At 40.2% G+C, this 25698-nt stretch overlaps 4 protein-coding genes across 6 annotated transcripts; 1 reads left to right on the plus strand and 3 right to left on the minus strand.

Annotated features, from left to right (window-relative positions):
- The first annotated feature begins 228 nt into the window (after window positions 1–228).
- On the plus strand, window positions 229–2735 carry cdkn2a/b (cyclin-dependent kinase inhibitor 2A/B (p15, inhibits CDK4)). Its single transcript, XM_046417054.1, has 2 exons — window positions 229–643; window positions 1642–2735. The coding sequence occupies exons 1-2, from the start codon at window positions 521–523 to the stop codon at window positions 1891–1893; spliced, it is 375 nt and encodes a 124-aa protein (XP_046273010.1). The 5' UTR covers window positions 229–520; the 3' UTR covers window positions 1894–2735.
- Window positions 2736–2940: 205 nt separating this feature from the next.
- LOC124074287 (methylthioadenosine phosphorylase) lies at window positions 2941–15835 on the minus strand. Of its 3 annotated transcripts, XM_046417022.1 has the most exons (8): window positions 15696–15835; window positions 13502–13588; window positions 12981–13039; window positions 12689–12856; window positions 9097–9199; window positions 8709–8948; window positions 5386–5508; window positions 2941–4517 (listed from the first exon to the last, which is right to left on the minus strand). In XM_046417022.1, the coding sequence occupies exons 1-8, from the start codon at window positions 15717–15719 to the stop codon at window positions 4479–4481; spliced, it is 843 nt and encodes a 280-aa protein (XP_046272978.1). In that variant the 5' UTR covers window positions 15720–15835; the 3' UTR covers window positions 2941–4478. The 3 variants fall into 3 exon arrangements, with proteins under 3 accessions (XP_046272978.1, XP_046272988.1, XP_046272998.1); XM_046417032.1 differs by lacking the exons at window positions 2941–4517; window positions 5386–5508 and adding an exon at window positions 6448–7077; XM_046417042.1 differs by lacking the exons at window positions 2941–4517; window positions 5386–5508 and adding an exon at window positions 7271–8059.
- A 1131-nt stretch (window positions 15836–16966) lies between these two features.
- toporsa (topoisomerase I binding, arginine/serine-rich a) lies at window positions 16967–21395 on the minus strand. Its single transcript, XM_046417067.1, has 3 exons — window positions 21222–21395; window positions 20576–20625; window positions 16967–19975 (listed from the first exon to the last, which is right to left on the minus strand). Exon 3 carries the CDS (start codon window positions 19969–19971, stop codon window positions 17587–17589), a length of 2385 nt encoding a protein of 794 aa, XP_046273023.1. The 5' UTR covers window positions 19972–19975; window positions 20576–20625; window positions 21222–21395; the 3' UTR covers window positions 16967–17586.
- Window positions 21396–22234: 839 nt separating this feature from the next.
- ndufb6 (NADH:ubiquinone oxidoreductase subunit B) lies at window positions 22235–24730 on the minus strand. The gene is made up of 4 exons (XM_046417082.1): window positions 24456–24730; window positions 23201–23293; window positions 22628–22672; window positions 22235–22373 (listed from the first exon to the last, which is right to left on the minus strand). Exons 1-4 carry the CDS (start codon window positions 24633–24635, stop codon window positions 22308–22310), a joined length of 384 nt encoding a protein of 127 aa, XP_046273038.1. The 5' UTR covers window positions 24636–24730; the 3' UTR covers window positions 22235–22307.
- Between the last annotated feature and the right edge of the window lie 968 nt (window positions 24731–25698).

A 25698-nucleotide genomic window follows, 5' to 3' on the forward strand; every position in this document is an offset into this window, starting at 1 on the left:
AATACTAACCTCTAAATTTATTTGCGATAGCCAAAAAGGTCTATTCGGTCGTGGTTTTCGTCACGTTTATCAGAAAGGGTTTGTTCCCGTCTTTTTATCACAGCTGTGCCGTGGACGCGCAGGAGGAAGCACAATGTGGCGCTCCGGCTGTCAAAATTACTTTAAGAAGCGCATGCGCACGACAGCGCCACTGCAGCAACAATGACGTCACCCATTCAAAATACAGGCAAGGCAATACCGATCGCTGGACAAACGATGCAAGGTTTATCCGACCCGGACAACCTCCGGCCCGGGCGAACTGACGCGCCTTGCGCGGTTGCGGACCAGGCGACACACTTCATCATCAAACCGTGACTGTTCAACACGCGCTGAGCGGCGTGTTTTGTTTTCATTTGTTTGTTTGGTTTTTTTTTTTTGTTCTTTTTTTAAGCCGTTCTTGTTCCTCAAACACGCATCACCAGGCTACCTGTCAGAGCAAACTGTCACGGAGGTTTTCGCCTGCAGATCTGTGGACGTGACAATGACTCTCGAGGATGATCTGACAACAGCCGCGGCGAAGGGACACACGGCAGAGGTGGAGGATCTCCTGCGAGCCGGAGCTCAAGTTAACGGCGTCAACTGTTTTGGGCGAACGGCGCTACAGGTCAGTGTGTCACAAGATGCGCCTCGTCGTTTTCCAAAATAAATGTGCTTCACGAACACAGCCGACAACACGAACCTCTACATATGACAGCCAGCATCGTCCACAGTGGGAGTCATTTTCATCCGGGCAATTTAATGTAGCTTTTTTTATTTACTTATTGAAAAAAAAAAAGAAACGCATCTCAAAATGAGGACTGTGATCAAACTTCGGCTTTTAGTGAGGAGGGGGGGGGAAAGGCAGGCCATAAGGCAGGCTTCTCATCACGCTAAAATAAACGAGGTCGACTGGAGCGTTTAGACGGCCATACCAACCGACATGTTGATTGTTATTACTCTGGATGATTCATTTTGTTTTCACCCGGGCTACAAGAGACGCGTTTAGCTGAACAGTCTGAAGGTGAGGATGGGTCTTGTGTTGGGTTGTATTAAAAGCTGAAAATACTCGTTTCACAATAACGCTATAACTCCTGATAACACACACACACACACACACACACACACACACACACTCCCCTCCTTTCCAAAAAACATGTCTTCAGCCATGCAGGACTTAATCCCGTTCTGTACAGGCTATTACAGGAACAAATGACAGAATGAACAAAACAGCTACATTGCGCTTTGCCCATTGCGCATTAAAGCAGAAATACTGTTCCAAGTCAGTTTCATGAAATGTAATTTCTCTTAAGGATTAAAGAAAACGAAACTGAATTGGTAAGGAGCCTATAAAAACTCCACGGACGAGTTTTCATTTGCGAATCACGTTGTTTTGCTGCGCCTAATGTGGAGCTGTGAAGCTTGCAGTGGCTCAGCAGTCTCTCATTTAGACCCTAAAGTGAACTGTATGTTACCCTGCTTCATATCTCTTATCTAAGTCTATCACCCTGAGCGTCGGCTCACTCCATAACAAGCTACAATAGTTTTGATATATTTTTTTATGGTTTTATACGCACGTAATCAAATAAAATCTGATTATAAGTGACTATTATATCCTTATAAAAGGTGTTGATGATGGGCAGCACGCCGGTGGCTCGGGTGTTGCTGAGTCACGGAGCGGATCCCAACGTGAAGGACCGAAGCACCGGCAGCACCCCGCTGCACGACGCGGCCAGGATGGGCTTTCTGGACACTGTGCGCCTCTTGGTGCGATTTCAGGCTGACCCGCAAGCCAGGGACAACACATGCTGCAGGCCGATCGATGTGGCCAGAGACAACGGACACACGGATGTGGTTGCTTTTTTGGAGTCTCTGTAAAATACGTGCGAAGCTGTGATGCTGCTGGGTTTGCTTCCTGCTGCGTGTCGTCGGTGGGGCTCTGAGAAACGGGGCCTGAGGAGGCCCGCAGCCTGAATTGTGGACTAGACGGTTTTGCTGTAAAATATAATTTTATTTATTTGTATGTTTTTGGCTGAAGAGGCGCCACTATTTTATTTTCAACGAAATCAGGATTATCTACAGGCTACACATGCCAATAAGACGCGTACCGTGTCATCACACGGACCTGGACTGACGCTGCTGGTTTGTTCAGTACGGACTTCACAGCGACCTCAATTCACTTTGTTGCAATTTTAACTTCCGCTGTACAAATGAAATATTCGATGAGATTGTAAGTAATTCTACTTATCACGTGTATAGTTTTAGTATTTATACACTATACGGCGTTTTTAAATCAAGACCTTTTTTTTTGCTTCCGTCCAAAACGCAATGAGATAACGTATTTTAAATACCTGTCCATGTCATTTATTTAACCAAATAACACAAAAGCCATTCAGGATATTTTGCACATTTGAACATTAGCGTCTAATCGATGCACTATTCTTAAAAGTAGAAACTTTATTATGCAGAGACTTTGGGAGTCCCGTTTCCTGATTGTACAAATGATGTTTCACATCTCGGATATTATGCAACTTATTAAATTGTAACATTTATTTAAAGTATTTTAAAGGGTAGAAGTAATGTTCTTGTCCTTCACATATTGTCTGCTGGATGGATTATCTATAGGTACCAGAGAGTAACTAATAAGAAAAATAAAATAAATGAAAAAGTAAAAAAAAAAAAAAAGAAAAAGAATAAAGTTAATAATTTAAAAATAAAGAGTGAAGCGATAATCATTTGTCTTTGCACATGAATTCATTTGGGAGGTTAATAATTTGAAAAGCTAACAATACCACAACGAGCAACACATAACCCGAGGGCGAATATTTAAAAGCATTATGAAAACAGGTTTTTTTGGGGGAATAACAAAGACCGATCAGCTTCACACCAAACGCTACTCGTCCACGACACCGCATCACGCGTGGCTCATTTATCAAAGCAGTTTTATTAAAGTGAGGCTGAGCAACGCAGAGAAAAGTCTCAAAAAACCACAAGGAGGGGGTGGAATATTATTATGTAATCAGACAGGAATTTTTATGTGTTTTTTTACCATCTAATTTACCCAAAACGTTGGTAAAACTTACTTCCTATAAACATTCATCACTTCCAGACCGGAAATTCAAATCTGCCTTCTAAATTCAGATGAATATAAATACTATTACTCCGTGTACTTTATTATTATGTTTTAATACCCCACCCAGCATGTGCACGTGGCATGAGCATGTGATTGAAAACGTTTGAATCTAAACTGCAAACGGCAAGTTTATTTTAATCTGCTCAAGTTGCTTTAACCAGCTTTAAAAAATGACCTCAAATTTCTGTGGTTTTTATTGAGTGAGTTTATGCTGCATAATTCATTCATACTGTTGAGACAAGGCAACAAAGAAAAAACCTACAAAAGACCAAATATTTTTCGGATGCTGTGTTTTCAATTCATTCAGTGATGATGACTTGCAGTTTAGCAAGCGTTTTAGATGAGCAAAAAAATGTCCTTCACCTCTGATTGCCAGTGTCGCAAAATGAACTCAGTCGATTTGTCTGTCACAATACTGTCATTTCTGTAAAGTAGGTGTGTGTGTGTGTGTGTGTGTGCGCCACAATATTAAAACCACCTGATTAATATTTTGTAGGTCCCCTTTGTGCTGCCAAACAGCTCTGAAACACAGGAGCTGTGGGGATATTTTGGTCTTTGGGTCCTGTGCATTCAGTGTGAGGGTGGATCCGGTTTATATGGAGGGGGTGGGGGTCATCTGCGATGTTTAGGTGGGCGGTGTGTGTGTCAAAGAACAGAACATTGCATTGTAAACAGATGATTAATGTTATTCACTACACCTGTGAGTGGTTTTAATTTTGTGGCTGACTGGTGTTTGTATAAACACTGTTGGGTTGTGATTCATGAAACAAAACAAAAACAAACAAACAAACAAAAAATAGAAAGAGAATATTCCACAAACTATAAAAAATGCTCCAGGTAAAACAAAATAGGAAAAACCGCGTTACTAACAAAACATTTTATCCCGACTGTATTTTGCTGAAATGTATCAAGACAAGAATTTTATAATTTTTACTAACTTAATAGTATATCAGCTGTATACAAGGTAGTAAACAAAGTATTTATGTGCTAAACTTGCAAAGCATTTTAATTGTAACCTGCATTAACAGAAGACACTAAGGGTTTATAGGCAGTTTATGTGTGTATATATATATATATATATATATATGTGAATAGTATACAAGTACGATATTATGACCTAAGACTTAAAAAGAGAGAAATATGAAGGGGATGTTATGTGTATTTTGGAAACACTGAAACTCCAGCTGAAGATAGAGTGCATGCATTATGTGTGTGAGGCACTTTCTTGTGGTTCACTGGTGACCAATCCACAGGCAGAGTTGAGTCTGTTGTCCATGTCGGTGCGGGTGGTGTCTGGGATCCGTAAACATTTTCTACTTCAATTTTTTTCTTAGTGTTTCGGTAACATTACTGAGGATTGTGCCATTGACTGTAACAGAAGGAACAAAACAGTTTATTTTCCATGCACGTCTCTGGGATATACTGTATAGCAGCAGTAACTACATTCAGACCATGCAAACGTTGTCTGGTGTTTGTGTCACGACAGTCTCATGCCACATGTTAGGAAAAAGTTCATTTGCTTTGAGAGTTGAAGAGAAAAACATGGCATATTAACAAAAAAAGGTTTAAAAGTTCCATTAAAACTGACATGTCTTATTACCAAATCAAGTTGTGCAAATCAAATGTTCATGCTTTCCAAAAGGCAAAGATGAGGTTTTTTTTTTCTTCCTTCCTGCATCCTCAAAGTACTTCAAACAAGTTCACTGACTCAAAGGATGTACTGAGGGTCAAGACTTCATTAGACGTGTGGTTTGCTGTGGTTTCGTTAAACACGCACACTGCTAATTACACACTGAATATCTTTATTAAGACATTTTCGCGTTTTCATGCTCAGTGTTGTCAAACACAGATGTTCCTTTTTAAAGTTTAACCCAGCTGAGTTTTACTTTTTTAAATAACACTATAAAAGGTGCGACACAGCACAATGACGGCGGCTGAGTCAGCCTCGCAGATGGAGGTTCAGCAGTTCACTCACGGCACTTAGGCATCATAGTAATAATCAGCTTCAAAAAGCGGTCGTGTGGTGGTGGTGGGGGGGGGGTCACGCTATAGATGGATTGATTGTTCTTTTGAAACACAGTTTAAGGAGGTGGACTGGCGACATGGAGGATATTATATATCAGATCTCAGTCGAAAATAGTCGTCGACCAAAAGACAAGTTTGACAACAGACCCTCTTTCACAAGCCCTCCAAAGATTGCTGAATGGCAGTGAATCATCATAAAGTCAACAACTTACTTTCAAGGTCTTCATTGTGTGAGCCCAATCCATCTGACTAATCTGTGGTATTGCAGTTAGCAGGATACTGCTGGCTTTGTTGGCGTTCTCCTTCATCGTCTTCAATACGTTGTCAACACAGACCTATAGGACAATGGAAGAAAAAACAGCCAGCACGTGGTAAGAATCACTTAGAGCAACGCTAATTTCACTTCCTTTAAGTGTCACAGTCAGAGTCAAAAATGTACTTTCACATGTATCCTCACTGACGCTAAAAAACAATGTTCCACTGTGGATAACATTGGTATGAAATCAGCAGCGGATGATGTGAAAGAACACACTGTCAGGTAAAATGAGAGCTGGGGTCAAAAAAAAAAAAAATCAGACGCTTTATACATTCTTCATATTCAACATACAGTATTTCTCTCAATTATTTTACATAGAGATCATAACACGGGGACTGCCAGAAAAGGATACACCTTTGAGTGGCAGAGCTGATATGAAGATCATTCTGTGAATATCTAAATGGTACTGCTGTGATAATCTGACCGTGCTTTAAATCAGGGCAGAGCGACAGAGTTGAAATTAATATCATGATATTAATGCAAATATTTATTTAACATCAGTGTAGTATATAGCATCATCACACACGAGAATAACAATTTTTTGATATTTTAGAACTGGACTTGGACGATAGAACTGTGCATAACAGTAACACAGTATCATCATGATCCGACCCACGGGAAGTCAATAAACAACGAGAACGAACTCCTTCGTTTCAAGAAGGAGCACATCACAGCAGATGCCCAGGAGGGCTCCAGTTCTGGGAGGCAAGGTGAGCTGGTGAAAGTTAGTTTTATCTGGACTCATGCGAATCACTGTCACAACAGGACCTCAGCCACAAAAACACACATCAGTATAAGAATCAGCTGACATCACTGCATTTGTGAAGATCAGAATATTGTTTTATTCAAGCAGCTCTGACTCATTAACGGCACACTCTTGAGCTATTTCACCTGCCGGGTATATGAAGCTGTCAGTCAACATTATTTATGACTAACACCAATAAAAAGAGGGGGGGGGGGAAATGAGAATGATAACAGCGTAATAAGCTTGCTTATTCATTAGCTGTAAAAAATGACACGTCAATAACATGTTCAAGATGGAATATCTAAGCACATAAATTATGCGATAATGTCAACATTACTCAGCCAGACTGCAAAGACGTGGAGTACACAGCAACAGTAAGTTACAACATTATTTCCGTCCTGTACTTGTGTTTACCTCCTGTAACCTTCATTAACCCCTCCCTTGAGTTCTTTGTTTTCATGTCACACTCAATGACTAGGTTCATGTTTTTGTGGTGTTTGCCAGGATGAAGACAGTGAAGCTGATGACTCAGTGTGACTCAACCTCCTCTGGCAGGGCTTCCACCGGAGGCTGGCAGGCAAGCAGACTGAGTGGGGGGGTGAGAACGGGGGGAGGCCAGGAGGTAGTATGAGGCTGGGAGGGAATGGGGGCGGAAGGATGTGGCGAGCGTTCGGCAACAGGAGGGGGAAGAGGTCAGCTGCAGGAACTCGGAAGTGGAGTTGTGAGTTTGGTTGGATCAGTGACAAATAAGCCAAAACTCGCCCACGCACAGTATATCAGCTGCATTATCCACAGTGTCTGACAGATCATTCGGAAGCCATAGGAAGTCACAGATACTCTAGTCTCTTTGCAGAACATAAAATGGTGAAAACCTCTGTTGAGAACCAATCATACAAATAAAATTGTAATATCTGGTCTGAGAACATTTTTCTTTTCCTACTAATACGGTGTTTTAGTGCTACATTTAAACACTGGAGAAAATGGTATTTCAAGTAACTCATCATTACTAAAGCAAAGTTTTTGCACTCTTGTTCCCACTTAATTTAACACTTCTGCAAATCAGCTCCAAGGTGAAGTAAGAAAAGTTAAGCTTCATACAGCACTGCCTTAAAAGTGTCACAATGATTACAAAAAAATGTTATTTTTGTTAAATGTTTCGTAAAATGTTTTATTTTTTCGTGAAAGCTTTTCCCCAAAGAGGCACTGAATGTGTACCCAATAAATATACATAACTGATCATATAAAAGTCATCAAAAAATAATCCATACCACAACAGACCTCATGCACCCACATGTTGTGTTTCCTGCTAGAAACTGATGACTGTGGTTTGACTGAAGGTTGGAGAAATTATTTCCCAGAGCCAAATTTTATGTAACATAGACTGTCAGAGGTTCCTGGACCCCATCTGGAAATCACTGGTCTAAAGTGAGCAGGCCAGTGTTGTTGAAACAGTTCAGAAAATCAGCTGTCTGCTTAGAAGGATTAGGGGAAATCCCAGAGAGAATTTGTAAACAGTAGAGGAGTTAATGGGACAGAAAAAAAAAGAAATGTTCCTACATAACTATAACGTTCAGACTACAATGAACAGAGATATCGCTAATTTTAGCAGTACTACTGATATGAAAAAGGTCCAGAGAATATGCAGTAAACCCAGGGACCATCAGACTGAATTAATTCAACAAGTCTCGGGCTGAATAGCAAATACTGAAATCATCTGGAAGACTAGCATCAGCATAGCTCGTGGAGCCCGAGACCAACATGTGATCATCCTGGGCAGGAGAGGACATTTGATGGAGCCACGATGAGGCTCTCCCACAGGAAGTGACTGCCAGAGACATGATAGCATGCTATCCAATGAGCTAGTTAACAACTCAGCAAGTAAGTTAGCAATGAGCGAAGATGTATCTAGGTCAAGTGGCAATATGGAGTTTCCGCTCCTATGAAGCAGGAAAACAGTTTGATAAGGACTTGGTGATAGGTGGAGAAATAACAAGAAAATGAAACTACCAAGTTTCAAACACGGCTAACAGCTGCTAACGAGCTCTGCAGTTTGCCTACAAGCAAAGTTAGCAAACACAAAAACTGGAACCTGTCATCACCAGGGCCTCTTAAAAGGCACTATAAAAGGTACTATAAAAGTATGGAACAATGAACCACTTATGATGGAATTTACAGAAGATAAATAATACAGTGTTATAGCTTTTGTGCAAAAGTTTTCCAGTGACAGTAAAGTGAAAACTACAAAATACCAACCTGGTTATGTTGGTAATTAAAGATACTGAAGAAAACTAAAATCCACTGACATATAATTAAATTTGTTACTACTGAACAAAGAAGAGAAAGGAAGTCATGTTACCTTAATGCTTAGTGCTTTATCCTTTGTTCATACTGTCTCACCCAAGGCACAAACAAAGACAAAGAGACACCAAAATAAAAGAACAAAAAGTTATCAGGACCTTTGGCCTGTCACTCACCGCCTCCTCATGCTCCTTCCAACAGTCATAGTCTGTTGCCATGGCGATACTGGCATAGCACAAGCCGGCCTCCTTGGCGAGGACCACCTCGGGCACAGTGGTCATATTGATGACATCAGCACCCCACTGGCGGAACAACAGGCTCTCCGACCGCGAGGAAAAGCGCGGCCCCTCGATAGTCAACATAGTCCCTCGCACATGGCACTTGATGCCCAGGCTCCGCGCCACCTCCACCAAAACCTGCACCAGGATAAAGGGACCGTGTCCATAAAGCCAAAGGGAGAGGAGGTGGAAACTGCTCACATTAGCATAATAACAAACAATTGAGCAAGTGCTCAGGGAGTACAGTACATGTATGGGATACATGTACAAGTATTTGAGGACTCACCTCTCTGGTTCTGTTGCAGAAAGGTTCGGCCATGGGGATGTGACAGACTCCTGAAGGACTGGTGGGCTTCCCATCATACAGCGTCTGAGCTCTCTTGGTCGTCCTGAGAAAAAGATGTAGACAGGAGGTGCAGACATGCTGCTGTTAGGAATTCTAGAAAACGCTGTCAACATGAACACCAACGTTATCGAGAACCAAGCAGCAAGTTAGCTTTCCAGTCATAATCTGAATATCAGTTTGCAAGTTTGGAATTTTCTGAAGCAGCAGTTTTAGTGATAAGTAGTCTAATACGGAAACCACTCTGACAAACATCTAGTTTAACAGGTTGCACTTTCACAGGTATCCAGGGTTACAAAAGCAGTAACTGACAGCAGCAGCCTGGTCGCTTGCACTACACCAACAATGGTTGTCCAATTCACAACTCTGCTGAGTCAGTGGAGTTTGCACAGCACCAGCTAGCGTGCCTGCCTTAAAGCTGTCTGGAGACCGAGGTCAGGAGACCACAGAGGAGTGACTCAATAAGGCTGGTGACCTGAGAACATCCAAGATTTTGTGTCTCCTCGCATCCTCTCGGCTTGTTTGCCAAATTCTATTTGACATGTGCAGTTAATGTTCGGTTCTATCAAGATATGTAGTAGATTATTATAGAATGAGGCTAACAAAAAGATTTCTCAGAAAGTCAAATAAATATTTTTTTTTTATCTATGCTGCCCTGAATCACAAGTTACAATTTGCCTCAAGGGGCTTTACAATCTGTGAGCAAGCAACACCCTCTGTGCCGGAAAAGTGCTGAATAACAGCATAACTTTGGTTTTCCTCCATTTTCCCAGGGATCATACAGTCTCAACACAATTATCTCAGACATCCAAAATATGAATCTCTCCGTCGAAAGGAATCTTTCAAGTTGATGCCCAACCCTATCTCTTACTCATAACCCTGGCATTAAAAGACTGGAGTGAATGCTTAAATGGTTTGGGCCAGCTGCAGCTCCACCCTGCTAGGGAAAGCAGTGGTAGTGTGTGGGATAAACCAAGAGTGCAGTACAATGCCTATTTATGCTATAGAAATCGAGTTATCTCTGCCATTAGCAATGTAATTTTGGAATCAGTGTTGGGAAGAATGGCTCCCTCAGCCTATAATTATCAAATATTCACATTATTCTTAAAATACAGAAGGAGTGTGCTACAGACAAGTAAGCATTAGCTTTATATTGTGAATCCTTCAACATCAATTTCCAACACAATTCCATCATATCAGGTCTAATTACAGCTTTGGGATATCACAGTCTAATAAATATTTTATTGCTACCAATGACAGAAACCCTACTACAGTTTGTAAAAAGGTACACTATTGAGTTTGGATATTGTTCATGCACTTACATTGTATTGGATCAGTGTTTTTGTTTTATTTCCCTTTCAATATATTTTTCTCAATTATCTTGTACAAGGGTGTTGTGTGTGTGTTGTTTAAGGCAGAATGAAATTAATACTTTATTTCATTGGGTCACTTAAGTTATTCAGTTTTTTTAAAAATACATTATATTGTTTCAATTTTTTTTTTATTCCTGATATTTTAGAAATGTTAACATGAAAAACAAATTAACTTAATGTCACTGTAACATCGTAAACCCATGCCGAGTTTAACTATAGCACTAAGCAAGCACTAAGTGAAAATGAAAACAAAGAGATGCAAGACAGTAATGCTTAAAACTTGAGGAAAAGGCGGCAACCCTGAGAACAAGTATGCGGAGGTGAACTAACAATTGTGGCATCGACAGGGCGAAGCCTTCTGAAAGCATGCGGTCACATGCTGTTGGACAAGTCTGAACAAGTCCCAACAAGAATCTTCCTCATTTCTGATAAACAGATGTCTGTGTCTGATGCTTTTCGTTGGTGTTATTCACCGGCTTCACCAACAGGGGCAAGCAAAGCCACAGGCAGGCGTATACAAGTGACACTGACACGACTGTGGGAAGGCAGTTGATACTCATTCACTGCCTTAACTCATTTACATAATACTCAGCAAGCTCACTGGTAACAGATAGGCCATCCCATTTAAACAGCACCTTTCACTACACATATATTGAGTTATTTAATGGAATCTGTGCAGTCAGCTAACTCCCACAGGGTCATGCTACACTTTAAGTATGTATGTACATGCCTGGCAGTCAAACGCTGCTGAGAAAGCGCACTTTCCCATGTCAGTAAATGAGAAAGACAATCTCATGTTCAAAAGCAAATGTTTAAGAACGAGTGTCGATTTCTAGTCATCGAAACCTGGAAAAAATGAGACCATTTCAAGGCTACCACAAAAAAAGGTGGCGACGTGTAGCAGAGTGGGATTATTAGCTCACCTTATGTACACAAGGTAGAAATCACCCAAAAAAAAAAAAACTTTTTTTTCTTTTCTCAAGAGTCACTAATCAGTTCAGTAAATTTAATGAATGGAAACTCAAAGATGAAATTCTGAAAACTCAGGAAGTCATACACTAAATGAAACAGGACACACACAGGAAAGTCTGCAAAAATGTCTCTGTAGCAAACTTAAATGTCATCATTTCTCAGTAGGAGGAACATCACACAGACAGAATGTTTAATTCTCACAAAGAAAACTACGACACTACGAAAGTCCAATATATCAAGCAGTGAGTAATAATTCATCCTGCGGGATATGATGGTAAACAAATATTGACTCTGGCAATCGTAAATATGTCAAACATGGTGAGTCAAGCCCGTTCTCATTCAGCTATCTGTGAGACACACTTGTCACACAGTAACATGAAACCACTCAGTGAAATGTGTGGGAAGATGCTGGACGTGTTGCACAACAGACACCCTGTGCAATCACAACAGCATAACAACCAGAAAAGGACCCTTAACAAAAGGATAAATAACTCAAAAGGAATAGAGTCTTAATTTAGCTTTCATTGACAAAACTGACTGAATTGCAAAAAGGTCAACACATTCAAGTAAGCAGCAACACACTTAATGTCAGATTACAATGTGACAAGTATGCAGTACTTATAAGTATGCTGTGCTTGTAAGAATAAGGTTGTTGTACGAGAATGTCAGACATGTGATTTGAGAGTTTTCTGCTGCACAGATGGAAAGAAGCACAATTTGACAGTCTTAAAGTGCTGAAAAGCTCCTTTACACATTTAGACACTGGACTGTTTATGTTTTCATTGCGTCTGGCAAGTGTGAGGCAAATTAATTTCCCCACATTGCAGATAAACTTTTCTGAACTGTATCGCTGTACTGGCAGTGATGCAGGGGTCACATGGTTACAGAGCGCAAACGGGAGGATGAGGGACCAAAAGTGGGATCATGTTGTGGAAAACAGCTGGGAAAGATGGACACTCGTCACTTGTGTTTGTGCATTAAACTCGCTGAAAATACAATAATTTTCCTTCACTATGATGACTGCTTGTTTAACAAACCAAAAGGAACATTCATGTTGTGTCTCAACAGTCAGCCAAGATACAAACCTAAACTAAATTTTTGACATGTTAAAAACAAAAGGACGAGTACTTCAGAAAGACAAAAACAAATATCTGACCCATAACCTGCTCTTGTGGTCACATCCCACTCACCTGTCAATGAACTGATCTATGATGACAATGTCTCCCGGCTGAATCTCCTCCCGGAGTGAGCCACAGGCTGTGGTAACCAACAGATGTGTACAGCCCTCTTCTCTCAGTGCCCAGATGTTGGCCTGGTAGTTCACATTGGATGGCATTATAGTGTGCTGTCTCCCATGCCTAAGCATAAGAAAAAACTGCAGTCAGTATATTACTGCCCAATAAATTTGACAAATACAAAGTTTGTCCACTAGATGGTGATAATAAACTACATTTTAAAATACAGTAATACACCATCTCTTACCTTGCAAGGAGCACACATTCCACATTTTTGATCTTCCCCAGTATCAGAGCATCAGATGGCTGTTCAAGAAGAGCAAAATAATCCAATTATACATAAAACACTACTGTAAATAGCGAAATAGGTCAGAATGCCAGTGGACTAATCTATTTGGCAAGAAACATATTTGGAGGAGGAGGAGTAGAAGAACATATATACAGTATATGTATGTTAATCGCAGTAGAGGAGATTCGGTTTTACGTTCTGTTGTTATTTTCTTCTTTATTACACTCACACAAGGCCAAACTACATAAAAATGCACATACATGGACTATACATGCATTAATTAAAGAGATATCCCAGTGATGGGGCTGCCACACATTCTGCACTCCAAGCAGTTACAGGTTCAGTGCCTTGGAGGTGAACTGCTAACAGTCCATACTCAACACTGTTCTCCGTACCAGCCACCCTTTGGCTCTACAGACAAGTCCCTACGGACTGAGCTGAAGCCACCCTCATACTGGACCTCACAAAACACAACTGACCTTTCCATATGGCGTGTCAACATAACGCTCAGTCCTTCCCTCCAAGATATCGGGATCATCCAGGCCAGAACCACCGATTATTCCAATCTAAACAAAGAATTTGAGAAAGTCATCAACAGGAAAAACTGATGTCTGACCAAAACACGTCCATTTGAATACCAGTTTTAAAAAAAACACCAATAAATAAAACTTTTAATCATGCGTTTTGCATGCAGTACAGGGAAACTAAGGAATGGCCCAAAAAAATGTGGTATTTCAAACTATATGAGCGACATTAAAACGTGTCAGTAATTCATGACCAGTTGACAAACTTCAAGACTCCTATGACAAGACTGAGGCTCATCTCTATTTGTTTGTGTTTGTACATATTCACTGTTTACAATCAGTTATCAACAACACTCCGAGGTAAATATATTTACTCAAGTACTGTCCTTCAGCTTTGTTACATATTTACTTTGCTGTTTACAGTCATTTATAGTCAGCACTGTCTGAGGGCTAAGTGTATTTACTCTGATACTGTACTACTGCAGTAGCTTCACTTCATTACAGAGGAAAATATAGTACTTTTTTTTTTTTTACTCTGATATATTTGTCTGATAGATATATTGGTTAAACCCGATACATTTATTACACAACCTAATTCCAAAAAAGTTGGAACCACAGACTGTAATAAAACTAGTGCGAAACTTAAATAAAAAAAAGAATGCAATCATTTGCAAACAAAATGTGTGTTCAAGACAACAGTGACATGAAGTGTTCGTGAACCCATGTAGTATTATCTTTTTTACAATCATGTTTTCCACAAATTAGTGAACCTTCCTTCATCCTCACTCGCGAATGAATAAGCCTTTAAGAAAGCCTCTTTCATACCCAATCATGACACTATCACCTGTTACCCATGAACCCATATACCTCTGGAATAATCCAAACAGATGTTTTTTGACCAGTTTTTTGTTGCTCTTGTCCCAAATTGTTTGAAAGATTTTGCAGCATCAAATTAAGCATATACTCACAAGAAAAAAAAAAAATCAATGAATATAATGAATTGAGCATACATGGAAAAGGATTATCACATTTTGTTTTATGTTTTACACAGCATCAACACTTTTTTGGAACTGGAATCATTGTAGATTACACTACCTTCACTATGTTACATTTTTAAAGACTTTAAACACTAAACAAACTTAAACACTAAAATGTTGTCATACTACACCATTAATTATACTAAAACACTGCAACATTATAACACCATATTAATGTTACATGCATAAGGATGCATCCTTTGATTTCTTTTTTTCCTGCAGATTGCAACATGAACAACACAAGTAAGAAAATGACTGCCTTCTGTACATTACAAGCAAAACACATTATAGCCAAGTTTTGGAAATCAAAAATATTTTACCTTTGAGAAGATATCACATCTTTCACAGAGTTTCTCGAAAGGGAAATCTGAAGAAGCCTGTAGGTTTTTTACGTGTGCTGCTGTAATTTACGTAAATTATTGTCCATTGTTAGCTTTTACTTGATCATTTCATTTAATGCACTTAAAAGTTTTTGTCCTTTAAAAGAACACTGTAATTAGATGGATCCTTGGTAGGAATGTTCTTATGTGCATCGTATCTGTTTGTACGACCATTTATGTTCCAAATTCAATAAATGCATTTAAAAAAAACAAAACAAAACACTGACGTTGGCAAGGGCCAAACGGCCGGTACATTCCTATTCATCTACTGAGTCTACCTTGCTGAGAGCACCTATAGTTTTGTTGAGTTTTCAGCGTGATAGTTTTGCTACTTTTACAGAAGGTAAAATCTACTTTCCACCGCTGTTTAAACCACTTGCTGACACCTGTTCCGGTACAAGGTTCAAAGCTGCAGGTCCACTCCCCTTGGCCGTTTGCTAAGCCTGAGATGCTACACCACCGGTTTTAAAAGAACCACACTTACGGTTAGCATGCATGTTAGCTTGTGTCATTTAGCCAGGGCTGGTTGACTCCGTACACACACAAAAGTACAGCTTTGCTAACATGATGCTACCAGCTAAGAGCTTTTCCCGCACTTCCACGTTTGTCATGGCATGACATCTGGCAATAAATTACATTACCTGACGACTCTTTCTTATTGATTTCTCTCCGCCACTCTGTTCAACACACATTGTTCAGTAAGTAAAACTGACATTAATTTTAGGTTATTACCTTAATAGGGACAGTGGAGGCCATGACGACAGTATTCTTGACTGTTTACGTGCAGAATTGACCGAGACGTGAGGAACACGTTTTATAGCCGTAGCATTAGAATATCCGGCAGTAAGTGACGTCACTCAATTTCAAAGTAAAAGCATGGCGCTAAAGCTACATATACCGGTTGTTCATCTTTGCTTTGTGTATTTCATTTGTATATTTTACTACTGACCGTTTTTTTTTCAAAGCAAACAATTTATTTACTATCTTCTTTACCTTACAAGAAGCCCCAGGTCATGTTACCAATTAGTGAACATCCTGTTTGCTTTAGTTGTTTGCCTTTTTCTAGCTTTGTGAAGACTCCTCACCTTAATCTGCATTTTCAGCTTTATTTACCATACCACTGTAATACTTTCATAAATGTTTATTTATATTACAGTACATGTATCGACTAAGTTGATAACTGATTTTCGTTTTGTATGTATAAAACAAAATTTAAGGATGCTGGAAAGTAGAAAAACACACATTAAAATACAAAACACGAGCAGACATTTCAGAAATGGTCTGCAGCTTGTCTGTAGAACATTTATTTGTAGCTGACTGATAGCAAGAGTCAGCTTTAAGGGATCACTAAAAATTCATCATCTTGTTTTACTTCTTCCTTCACAGTCTGGGTTGAAGTAAAAGAATGTCTTTATAATGACAATCCTATAATACATAACAGTATACAGTATATATAACAATCAATGCAGTTATTAGGTACGTTTGCACTGTTAGTTTGACCACATCACGTTAGCTGTACACCTTTATATTACTGCCATATGTATAATATACTGTACATAAATATTCTGCTTCACTGTCTCCAGCTATTTACTGCTTGTAAACTCAGCTGTACAGCTCAGAATATTACTAGTTTATACATTTCTTTTGCTACCACTTACAAGTTATTGCCCTGCTGTCCTTTTTGATTTCTTTGTGTGTCTCAGATCTTAACTTATTTTAACATGCTATTATTATTTCTTTTTTAAAACATTTTTATATATTATATATTTGTATGACCACTGATGAAGGATGAATGAGAACAAAGAATTTCATTGCTAATGACCTTCAGCGTAATTCTTTAAATGATGAATAAGGCCTCAATGTAGCTGAAGTCACATTGCAATGGTTGGCAAATGTATGGGCCATTTGTGAGCTGGGCAATATTAATATGAACTCCACAATGCTTGAACATAGTCTGATCCTACACGAAATTAAAGTAAAAATGAGATCAACAAAACAGTACACACAGTTGCTCATTACAATTTATTTTAAATAAAATGCAATACAAAACAGCCCATTCTGAAATCCATAAGTACTACTCCATGAGCAGCAGGTAGAAATTGTTGTCTCAAGAATATAGCGGACTTATTAAAAAAAAGACTCAATGTAATCAACATTATCCCTGAGAGCACCTTAGAAATAACATACATCCATTAAAGAAAATTAATTTCCAGAATAAGAAATGACTCATTGAAAGATGTGCAACTCCCAATATTCATCCACTCTGCCTTGTTCATAGTGGCACTTTGCATGAAAAAAAGGATTGTTTCAGGTGTTAGTTTACAAAGTCAAGAAGTTACACCTCGATGGTCTCAAACGGTGATTTATCCAATGATGACTGCCCTCCTGTTCAACACAAATATTTGTGTTTGTCATATAAACCAGTGTCCAATGAACCGTTAGCACAGAAAACACTTAACTAAAGGGATCAATCAAGGGTAGTCAATGTGTCCTTCAAGATCTGGTGACCTTCAACACATTGAGCATTTGTTTTGATCTTAAAATACTGCCGGCAAGCACTAGCAGCTGAGGGTGAATCAATCATTCCGCACCGCACATAGTGGGAATCTGAACTTCCATATAACTACACATCAGAGTAGGGAGGGGCAGGATCTACTGGGTCATCTGTGATATTGTTGATGGGCGTGTCCTTGTTGGTGCTGCTGGCCTGAGTGACACTGTCATGAGCAAAAGAATCACTGTCACTGTCAATGGTAATAACGGTGGGTGTACCCTTCTCTCTGCATTCGTTGCTCTTGTGCCTTTTGCTTTTCTTCTTGTGTTTTTTCTTTTTTTTATGATGACGCCTGCTTCGCTCATTAGTGTTCTCCTCATTGACAAGCTCGACACTGAGGCTCCTGCTAGTTTTTCTTGACCTGTCCTTGGATTTCTTACGGTGCCTCTCTTTGCTCTTCTTCTTGTGTTTCGTTAGGAACGTAGGGGATTCACGTTCAGCATTCGAGTTGCGAAATGTGTTTTCCGATGGTTCCTCCAAATGTCTTGTTTTGTATTTCCTCTTTCCACCTGGCTTATCGTGGTGAGATCTTTTTTTCGTGGAAGGGGAGCAACTGCTGGAATAAGTCCTAGATCTGGAATGCCTCCTGTCTCGTCTCAGTGAGTCCCTGCTGCGGCTCCTGGAGCGAGAGTTCAAGCGTTGGTTTGAGTACTTGCGACTACTGTAATAGTAGGACCTCATCCCACTGTCACTTCTCTCTTGGCTGTAATGCCTATATGACTGATAGCTGTGATCACCATCCCTGCCTCTGTCACATTTTGAGTAGAAGTCTCTGCCACTGGAGTAAGAATGACTCTTTTCTCTCGCCGGGCTCCTGTTCGAGTACCAGCGCTCTCCACTTCTTGACCTCCTCCTCCTCCTGTGGTCTCTGTCCTTTGACCAGTGCCTCTCTCTAGAACTATCATTACTGTCAAATCTTCTATATTTGTCTTTTCTGTCTGATTTACTGGACGTCTTGTGCCTCCTAGATGTTGAAGAGCTACATTTTTCTTTTGAACGATGGTGGTCTGTTTCCGCGTCATCCAACCGTCCGGCCCCACTTGGATCACTACTCTGAGAAGCTATGGGACTGAGACTGGAGAAACGGATGTGTTGAGGTAGAAGAGGCACTTCTTTAGTATCTTCGTTGGCTGATTCGTCAGAGGAGAGCTTAACCAGTTCAGGGGTCCTCTCTGCTGTTGGCTTAACAAAACCTACAATGACACAGTCATCGCTGTCAGAAGTCAAACACTCTTCTTTGTTAACGTCACCTTCAGGCATATTTGTTTGGTTAGGAGGACCCATTTGCTCTGGACAAGCCCCAAACTCTCGTGTCTCCTCCTCTAAACTGCTGTCTGAGTCTGAATCTGAGTCAAGGACTGAAAGACATTCTGGCCTGCTTTGTTCTGCTGTCGTAGAATATGAAGGTCCAGGTGTCTCATCATCCCACACAGAGTGGCTCAGAGTTGACGTGGAGTCTCCTGGGGGGTCCAGCTCCGCTGAGCGTTCCTCATCCTCTGAGATAGCTATAACAGATGAGTTGGAGCTGCTGCCTTCATTAGAGGAAGGGGCAGGGCAGTCGTAGACAGCATGCTGGTCATAGGCCTCCATATTGAATGGAGATTTTGCAAAGCTGATGAACTCATGCAAAAAGTGCTCTGTACGCCCCTGGAGGAACGGCCGGAGCTCTTCCTGAACAGCTCCATCCTCCATGTCATAACGTGTAATGCGCGTCATGATAATGTGCTGAACTATGTTGACCAAAGAGCCATGGGCCCCATATAGCACAATGAGTTCTCTTTTTAGCCAGGGGACCAGTCTGTGTAAGCAGGCAGGGTTTCTTCGAAAAAACTCAGCTGAGACATCTCGGGAGCGGCCACCATCACGGATACTTCGAACCCTCACCCCTCGTCGGTACAGCTCCCTCCTGAAGTTTACCATTTCCTGCTCTCTGACACTGTTCACTGCCCTCCCTTCATTCGCAGCTCTCCTCCTGGCTGCCAGTCTCATCATCATGCGCCGGATGTAACGGTCCTGCAGCTGTTGGGGAGCATTTGTTGAGGATTCAAATATTACTCCATTGTCTGGGGGTGAAGAGGTCCTTCCCCGCATCTGTCGATGGATTCCAGTAAGAGTTGTGCGGTATCTGAACCGCACTCCACCAAAAGTCCCAAAAGAGCCATTATCCAGAGGCTGCAGGTCATACTTCTTAAAGTCTTGCTCTGATTTTATACTGTGATAGATTGAATTAAATGGTTGTTTGCATAGGGGACACTCGGCTTTGTTCTTGGACCACTCGTGAATGCAACGGAAACAGAACTTGTGCAGGCAGAGGTCCAGGTAAGAAATGTTGTTAAATATGTCCAAACAGATGGGACACTTGGAGTCTGGCGACACATCTGAAGACATTGCTTCAGAGGCTTTCCTTCTGTCTCTCTTCTGGCTTTGCTGCAGGGCAATCTTGATTGCTGACATGATCTGACACACAAGAAGAGTCAGGTTAAAATTATTTATTATCATTAGTGTCATCATTATTAAACTGCAGTTTAATTTAATATCAGTTTTGAACCTGTAGTACACATGTTTACACACGAAAAACTAGTTGAGCATGTCTCTTCACATTATGAAGTATGTACCTGATTCAACAATAAGCTGTTGTAGAGGATTATGACCTGCTGTTGACGGTTATTCTTCACTTTTCATGTTATAATGGGCAATTACTCATTATGATGAAAACAATTAAATGTCTTCTGACAGATACTTTTGCACCCTGACTGACCCTAAGAGTATAAGAATATATGCCTAAATGAATACGCTTTATGTTGAAGCAACGGGAAGAAAGTCTTGCTGCTACTGTTGCTGCTATAATTATTTATTATATTTATTATTTATATTAAGTTTTCCAAAGGTCATCACAGTGACATCTTGAAAATGCTTCGTGTGTGCAAATCAACAGTCCAAACCCCAAAGACCCTTTGTTTACAACCATCAATTACAAAGAAAGCTTGAACTAACAATTGTCTTACCCTTTTTCTAGAAAATGACTGAAATGGTCAAAAGATTATCAAATAGTACTCACAATTCATCAACCAGTCGTTGCAGCTCTACTTGTTATGATATTTAACGTTCCTGTAATGAGAAACAGAATACAATAAATGACAGAGGTGGGTGCTTAACTCGGATACACTACAGTCAGCCTTCTACAGCTAGTAACGTTATGACACTCGGTGATACCTTCACGTTACATCGGGTCGTATTCGTACTGTAAATATTGTACCCCTGAAAATGCCTTCGTCGTTCATCGTTAACATTGGCAGACGTATCACCACTGAATAGAGCACGTCGGAATAAACCTGCGATTTAATCGATATTCGTATATGCACTTCTGCACCTTCAACAGCGTAGTTGTTTTCGATTTGTTAGCTCCGCAGGTTAGGCTAGAACAGTGCCTAGCGCCCTGTTTGCGGGGTTACCCCAAAGTGAGTCACGTCAGTGTCGGCAAACACTTGAAAATAGCCTGGATTAACCATCCTGACACTACCACAGACTAACCTGTCACAGTTACACCGACGACACTATTTAATGAAACAGCAAATTCTCGCACCATTAGTCCAAGAACTGATGAACTTGGTTAGCCAAAGTTAGCTAGCAAGCTAAGTGGGCTAGGACGTTACAGCTATCTAACTAGCTCGGTATGTTATCATGGGGAGTTGTGCAGTACTTACCTCTGACCTCCTCGAACACATATGTGGTTGGCAACCGATTAAGCCTCTCAGTTTTGTACAAACTCAGGCATTTTTACATAGCTGTCAGCTCTTTAAAAAACAACAACCCGACATCGTAACACTCCTTCCATTTCCTTCACGCTTGTATTTTTTTCAACTCATCAATCTACGAGCTACTTCCGCCCTTCAGAATAAAAGCGTCATCTTCACAATTTGAAGAACAACCTAAAAACGCAGAATCAAATGAATGAGATTAAACCATTTTTAATTATTTCGTGTCGTCTTGTCTAACGACAATAGATGTTGTGCATTTCGCTCGACGGCTATATTGTAACCCTCAGGGTTACTTCCGGTCGATAGTAATAAGAGTAAATGCCACTGAGGCCTTGTTTTTGCTACGTGATACCACACACTGTATTTATGGAACTATGTGGGAGCTCTCTGTCTAGTTAATTAAGTCTCCAGCATGTCTGAAAGATCCCTTGTGTCATATCAGAGTGGAAGTAACGTGTTTGCCAGCTGAATTTCAAAGTCAAAATGTGCCAAATGTAACAAACAGTTTGTTCATATCCTCCTTGGAAGTCCTGTGCGTCTTCAGTGTTCAGCCGACACAGTACTAGTTTGTTTAAAAGTAAAATTTAAAATCCATCGTAGAATTTTGAACAACTCTCCGTGTAATACTGAAAAGTGATTTTCTTCTTTTGACTGACATTCATTAAAATGCAGATTTTAATTGTTCTATTTGCATCACACCCCACCCCAGCATACTGCCTCAAAAGGACATACAACAAGTGGAGTAACATGTTGTCAAAATGGCATTTACAGCTAACCGCTAAACTACTAGACTAATACTCAGACTTAATTTTTTAATGGCTGATGTGACTCTGTAGTGAAATGGAAAATATTCTTCCAAGAAATGCTACAGCCTCTAACACGTAAAAGCGTCTCAATCACTTACTAATATTCTTTACTATAGTATGTCATTAATTAGTATAATCACTGATATTTCTGAATGACTTTGTAATATTTTATTGGCATATACACACTTTTTACAACAAAGACTCAAGAAAATGAAATATTTCAACTTCAGTGATGACCATGAATCTCAGGGAGGTCTGGAACAACTTCACCAGTCTCCAGAATGGTGTCACCCTAAACACAAAAACAAGGACAAAAACATTACAAATACTCCTCTATATAAGGAAGCAGCTCTTCTAGGCTATTGTTGGAGCACCTCAGGACAGTGGCCTGTTTACATGAAATCACAGACATCACAATCATGGACGATCATGCCTGGCTATGGTGAAGCAAGCTAATATGTAGCCGTACATACAAAAACTAAAAGACGATTACAGTGATAATAGGAAAAAATAAAGCTGCAAAAACATGAAGGAAGTCATACTTACAGGGAACAGTTTGGGTTTTTGCTCCACAATGGCATATGGCTTTGGCTGTGGGTAACAATGACATTGCTATTTAGTATGGCTACTGATCGATGTATTATCACATAACTGAATTTTCCATTTATGAACTGAACCTGACACCTGCAAGTATTGAGTAATTTATGGTAGATTTGTTTGTCAGATGCAAGAGAGAATTAAAGAAGATGTAATAAAGTCAATGTTACATGTGTGTCATTCTAAAGTGCTCCTTTGCTTTCTTTGCAAGCTACCCTACTTGCATGGTAACTTCGGGATAAAATAAAGCTAAAAGAACATAAACAAATATGTTTAACTTTTCAATATGGCTCTCTTATCAATTTCCTATATTATTCAGGAGCATCGGGGAATTAGATGCTGTTCAGAAACTTCACATTTACAAATCTTAAGTTCTAACTATAACACACTTGTCAAACTAGAAACAAGAGTCCTTCTTGTCAAGTCATGAAATTCTGTTCCCTAAATATGCACCACATTAATAACATGTAATATGCCTCTGTTCTGTTTGGTTCTCATTTCTTTGACATTTCAGTGACTTACAGCAATGTGGTATTTCACACAGTAGTGAACAATCCAAGCAGGTATCAACAGTCGTGTTAATGTGAAGACTCCACCTCTGTATGCTTTGTAGGTCTGGAAGGAGACAGACATGATGTAGGTTAGCATTAACATAAGTACATAATGAATGACGGTGCTCATTCCCCAAACAGATAATGCATACTTGGACACAGGTCGAAGCTCGCTCTGTCACTCAGGATGAGACGTTTATGCATGTAAGGTATACAGCTATAAAATACTTTACTACATTAATGTATTCAAAGTATGTGTTGTTTTGTGCTCTTGGATACATGCATACATGCTGAAGCACAAAGCAGGCCCATGAAATGAAAAGAAGATTAAATGGGGCTGTTAGAGATTCACAGAACAAATAACCATCTGTGAAAAGATACTGACACCATTACTTCAGTGAATTCTTCTGATTGTTTCAAACTTCCTTTCTCTGGTTTGTTCTCTGTTTCACTACAAAGTCGCCCGTTCCTAAAACACACTGCAATTAAAGATTGTCTTCATTATCTTGTTATCTGCCAAACAGTTTGATTTCACAGATCAATCACTTTCTCAGGAAGAAAATCATGAAAAATGTTAAATGGAATTCAGCCATCACTAATCGTATTATTTACACCAGTGGTATTCTGCAGTGACATGTCATAATGTCTTCAGTTAAAAACACCTGCTGTTCTTTTTAATTCTGAACATCAGTCCAGATGCCAACAACAATTACTTTACCGTGATATGAAACAGATGTTTTGACAATTTGGATTATGAATAGCTGATTGTTAAAAATATTTGACAGACTGAGCGACTGATTCTGAGAATCTCAAAATTATTAGAAATTTTATTTCATTTGTATCTATTACAGAAGATTACCCATGGAGGATTTTTGTCATTTTTTTCTGTTCACGAGCATGTGATAAAATACAGCTTCCCTGTAAGGAAGCCATCTAATGGAGATTATGAGAGTCAATAATATCACAATTATGAGAGTCCTAACACTTCACATGCTGTGATACAAACAAACGAGATTGCACGCTAAAGGCAAGAAGTAATCTGGGCTGGCTGTTTCACCTCGTCGTCAAAGATTCAGATGTAGTGAAACTCTAAACACGCGTAATAAAACTGGCAGTAGCTCCACTATGGAAGGCGTTTAGCTTTACCGATATTTCGTGTGCACACTGTTGCTGCCAGAGGCTGTTTTGCTAGCTAGCTAGCTAGCTAGCGTTAGCTGAACACTCACGTAAAGTCTCCACAGGCTCTTGGGCTCCAAAAAGCCAGCCCAGAACTTGGCAACGGGGCCCAGAGGTTTAGCTTGTAAAACGGGCTCCCTCGGGCTGAGCTCCTGGTCCTTCAGCCACTGTCTCCGGAGCTTTAAAATCTGCTCTAAACGGAGCTTCTCGTCTGGTGTGTATCCAGACATTGCTTATTTCTGTAGATTCAACCTAGAGAAACCTACAATGACACCATGGAGGACACTTCACGGTACGGGCAAGTGAATCAACAAAGAAGAAGAAGAAGAGGCGGAAACGACACACAGGTTACACTGTTCGACAATTTCTGGTGCGACCCCTGCTGGACAGAAAGAGAATGTGGCTAAAGTTTTTTTTTCCACTCTGTGTTATTAATGCAATAAAAACAACCCTGACTGACAGAAAAATGCTGTGATAAGAGTGTCACCTGATTGTATGGTAGTCAGGTATGTTCACAGCTTGCAAGCAATTGGAGTTTTTGATTTATGGCATACATATGACACGCAATGTCGGACAGATGTGAGTCACACTTCAGTGACCAGAGTAATGACTTGTTGTACTCATAAGCTATGATGAAGTCATAGTGATGTCATCGAGTTCATTATCCCAGCTTGGGTTTCTAGAATACAAATCTCTTACAGAAAGTCTGTGTTAGAAACCAGAGGGATTTTGTAACCCAAGCAGCCTGGAGGCACTGATGTACCAGACAGTCCCTAATGTCTGAAAAACACTATTCAGTCCATTTCTGACCCATACTGGTGCTTGCTGAGTTAAAAAAGAGGAAGAAAGAAAGAAAGAAAGAGTAGGAACGCAAAGTGAGTCATTTAACTTTTTTCCACTACTACTTTTTGTTACTTGAGTGCACGGCCTTTTTAATGCATGAAGGCCATGTGTATTTTCTAAGCGACTAACGTCTGCGCCGGACAGTTCGCCTTCGTCTGCGGACCGCAGTGGACTTGGCAGGCCACCTGCGGGTGCGACGAGAAGCGAATCTGCGACCGTGGCAAGGCATTGTCAGAAGACGAAGTCCTGACCGCGATGGCTTCATCTGGTCTGATGACGTAGCCAGTGGCGTCACGAGCAATGAGGCCACTCATTTTGGCCCCGCCCAGATTTTGAGGACCTTGTTCATTTTATTAAGAAATGACAAAAAAAGGAAGAAATAGCAGCATAATTTATTTATTTGTAATCCACCAGGACAAGATTTACACTGTCGTGCTCACATTTTAACTT

This window comes from Scatophagus argus, chromosome 2 (genome assembly GCF_020382885.2).
Source record: "Scatophagus argus isolate fScaArg1 chromosome 2, fScaArg1.pri, whole genome shotgun sequence".
NCBI lineage: Eukaryota > Metazoa > Chordata > Actinopteri > Scatophagidae > Scatophagus > Scatophagus argus.

What these genes read in the sequence shown, in the direction of transcription:
- cdkn2a/b (XM_046417054.1), top strand. Translation starts at nt 521, where the DNA reads ATGACTCTCGAGGATGATCTGACAACAGCCGCGGCGAAGGGACACACG. An exon ending in TTGGGCGAACGGCGCTACAG is followed by an intron (nt 644 to 1,641) that starts GTCAGTGTGTCA and finishes TCCTTATAAAAG; the next exon opens with GTGTTGATGATGGGCAGCAC.
- toporsa (XM_046417067.1), bottom strand. Translation starts at nt 19,971, where the DNA reads ATGTCAGCAATCAAGATTGCCCTGCAGCAAAGCCAGAAGAGAGACAGA.
- ndufb6 (XM_046417082.1), bottom strand. Translation starts at nt 24,635, where the DNA reads ATGTCTGGATACACACCAGACGAGAAGCTCCGTTTAGAGCAGATTTTA. An exon ending in AGAGCCTGTGGAGACTTTAC is followed by an intron (nt 23,294 to 24,455) that starts GTGAGTGTTCAG and finishes GTCTCCTTCCAG; the next exon opens with ACCTACAAAGCATACAGAGG. An exon ending in AAAAACCCAAACTGTTCCCT is followed by an intron (nt 22,374 to 22,627) that starts GTAAGTATGACT and finishes TTTTGTGTTTAG; the next exon opens with GGTGACACCATTCTGGAGAC.
- LOC124074287 (XM_046417022.1), bottom strand. Translation starts at nt 15,719, where the DNA reads ATGGCCTCCACTGTCCCTATTAAG. An exon ending in CCTCCACTGTCCCTATTAAG is followed by an intron (nt 13,589 to 15,695) that starts GTAATAACCTAA and finishes TTCTTTGTTTAG; the next exon opens with ATTGGAATAATCGGTGGTTC. An exon ending in TTGACACGCCATATGGAAAG is followed by an intron (nt 13,040 to 13,501) that starts GTCAGTTGTGTT and finishes CTTCTTGAACAG; the next exon opens with CCATCTGATGCTCTGATACT.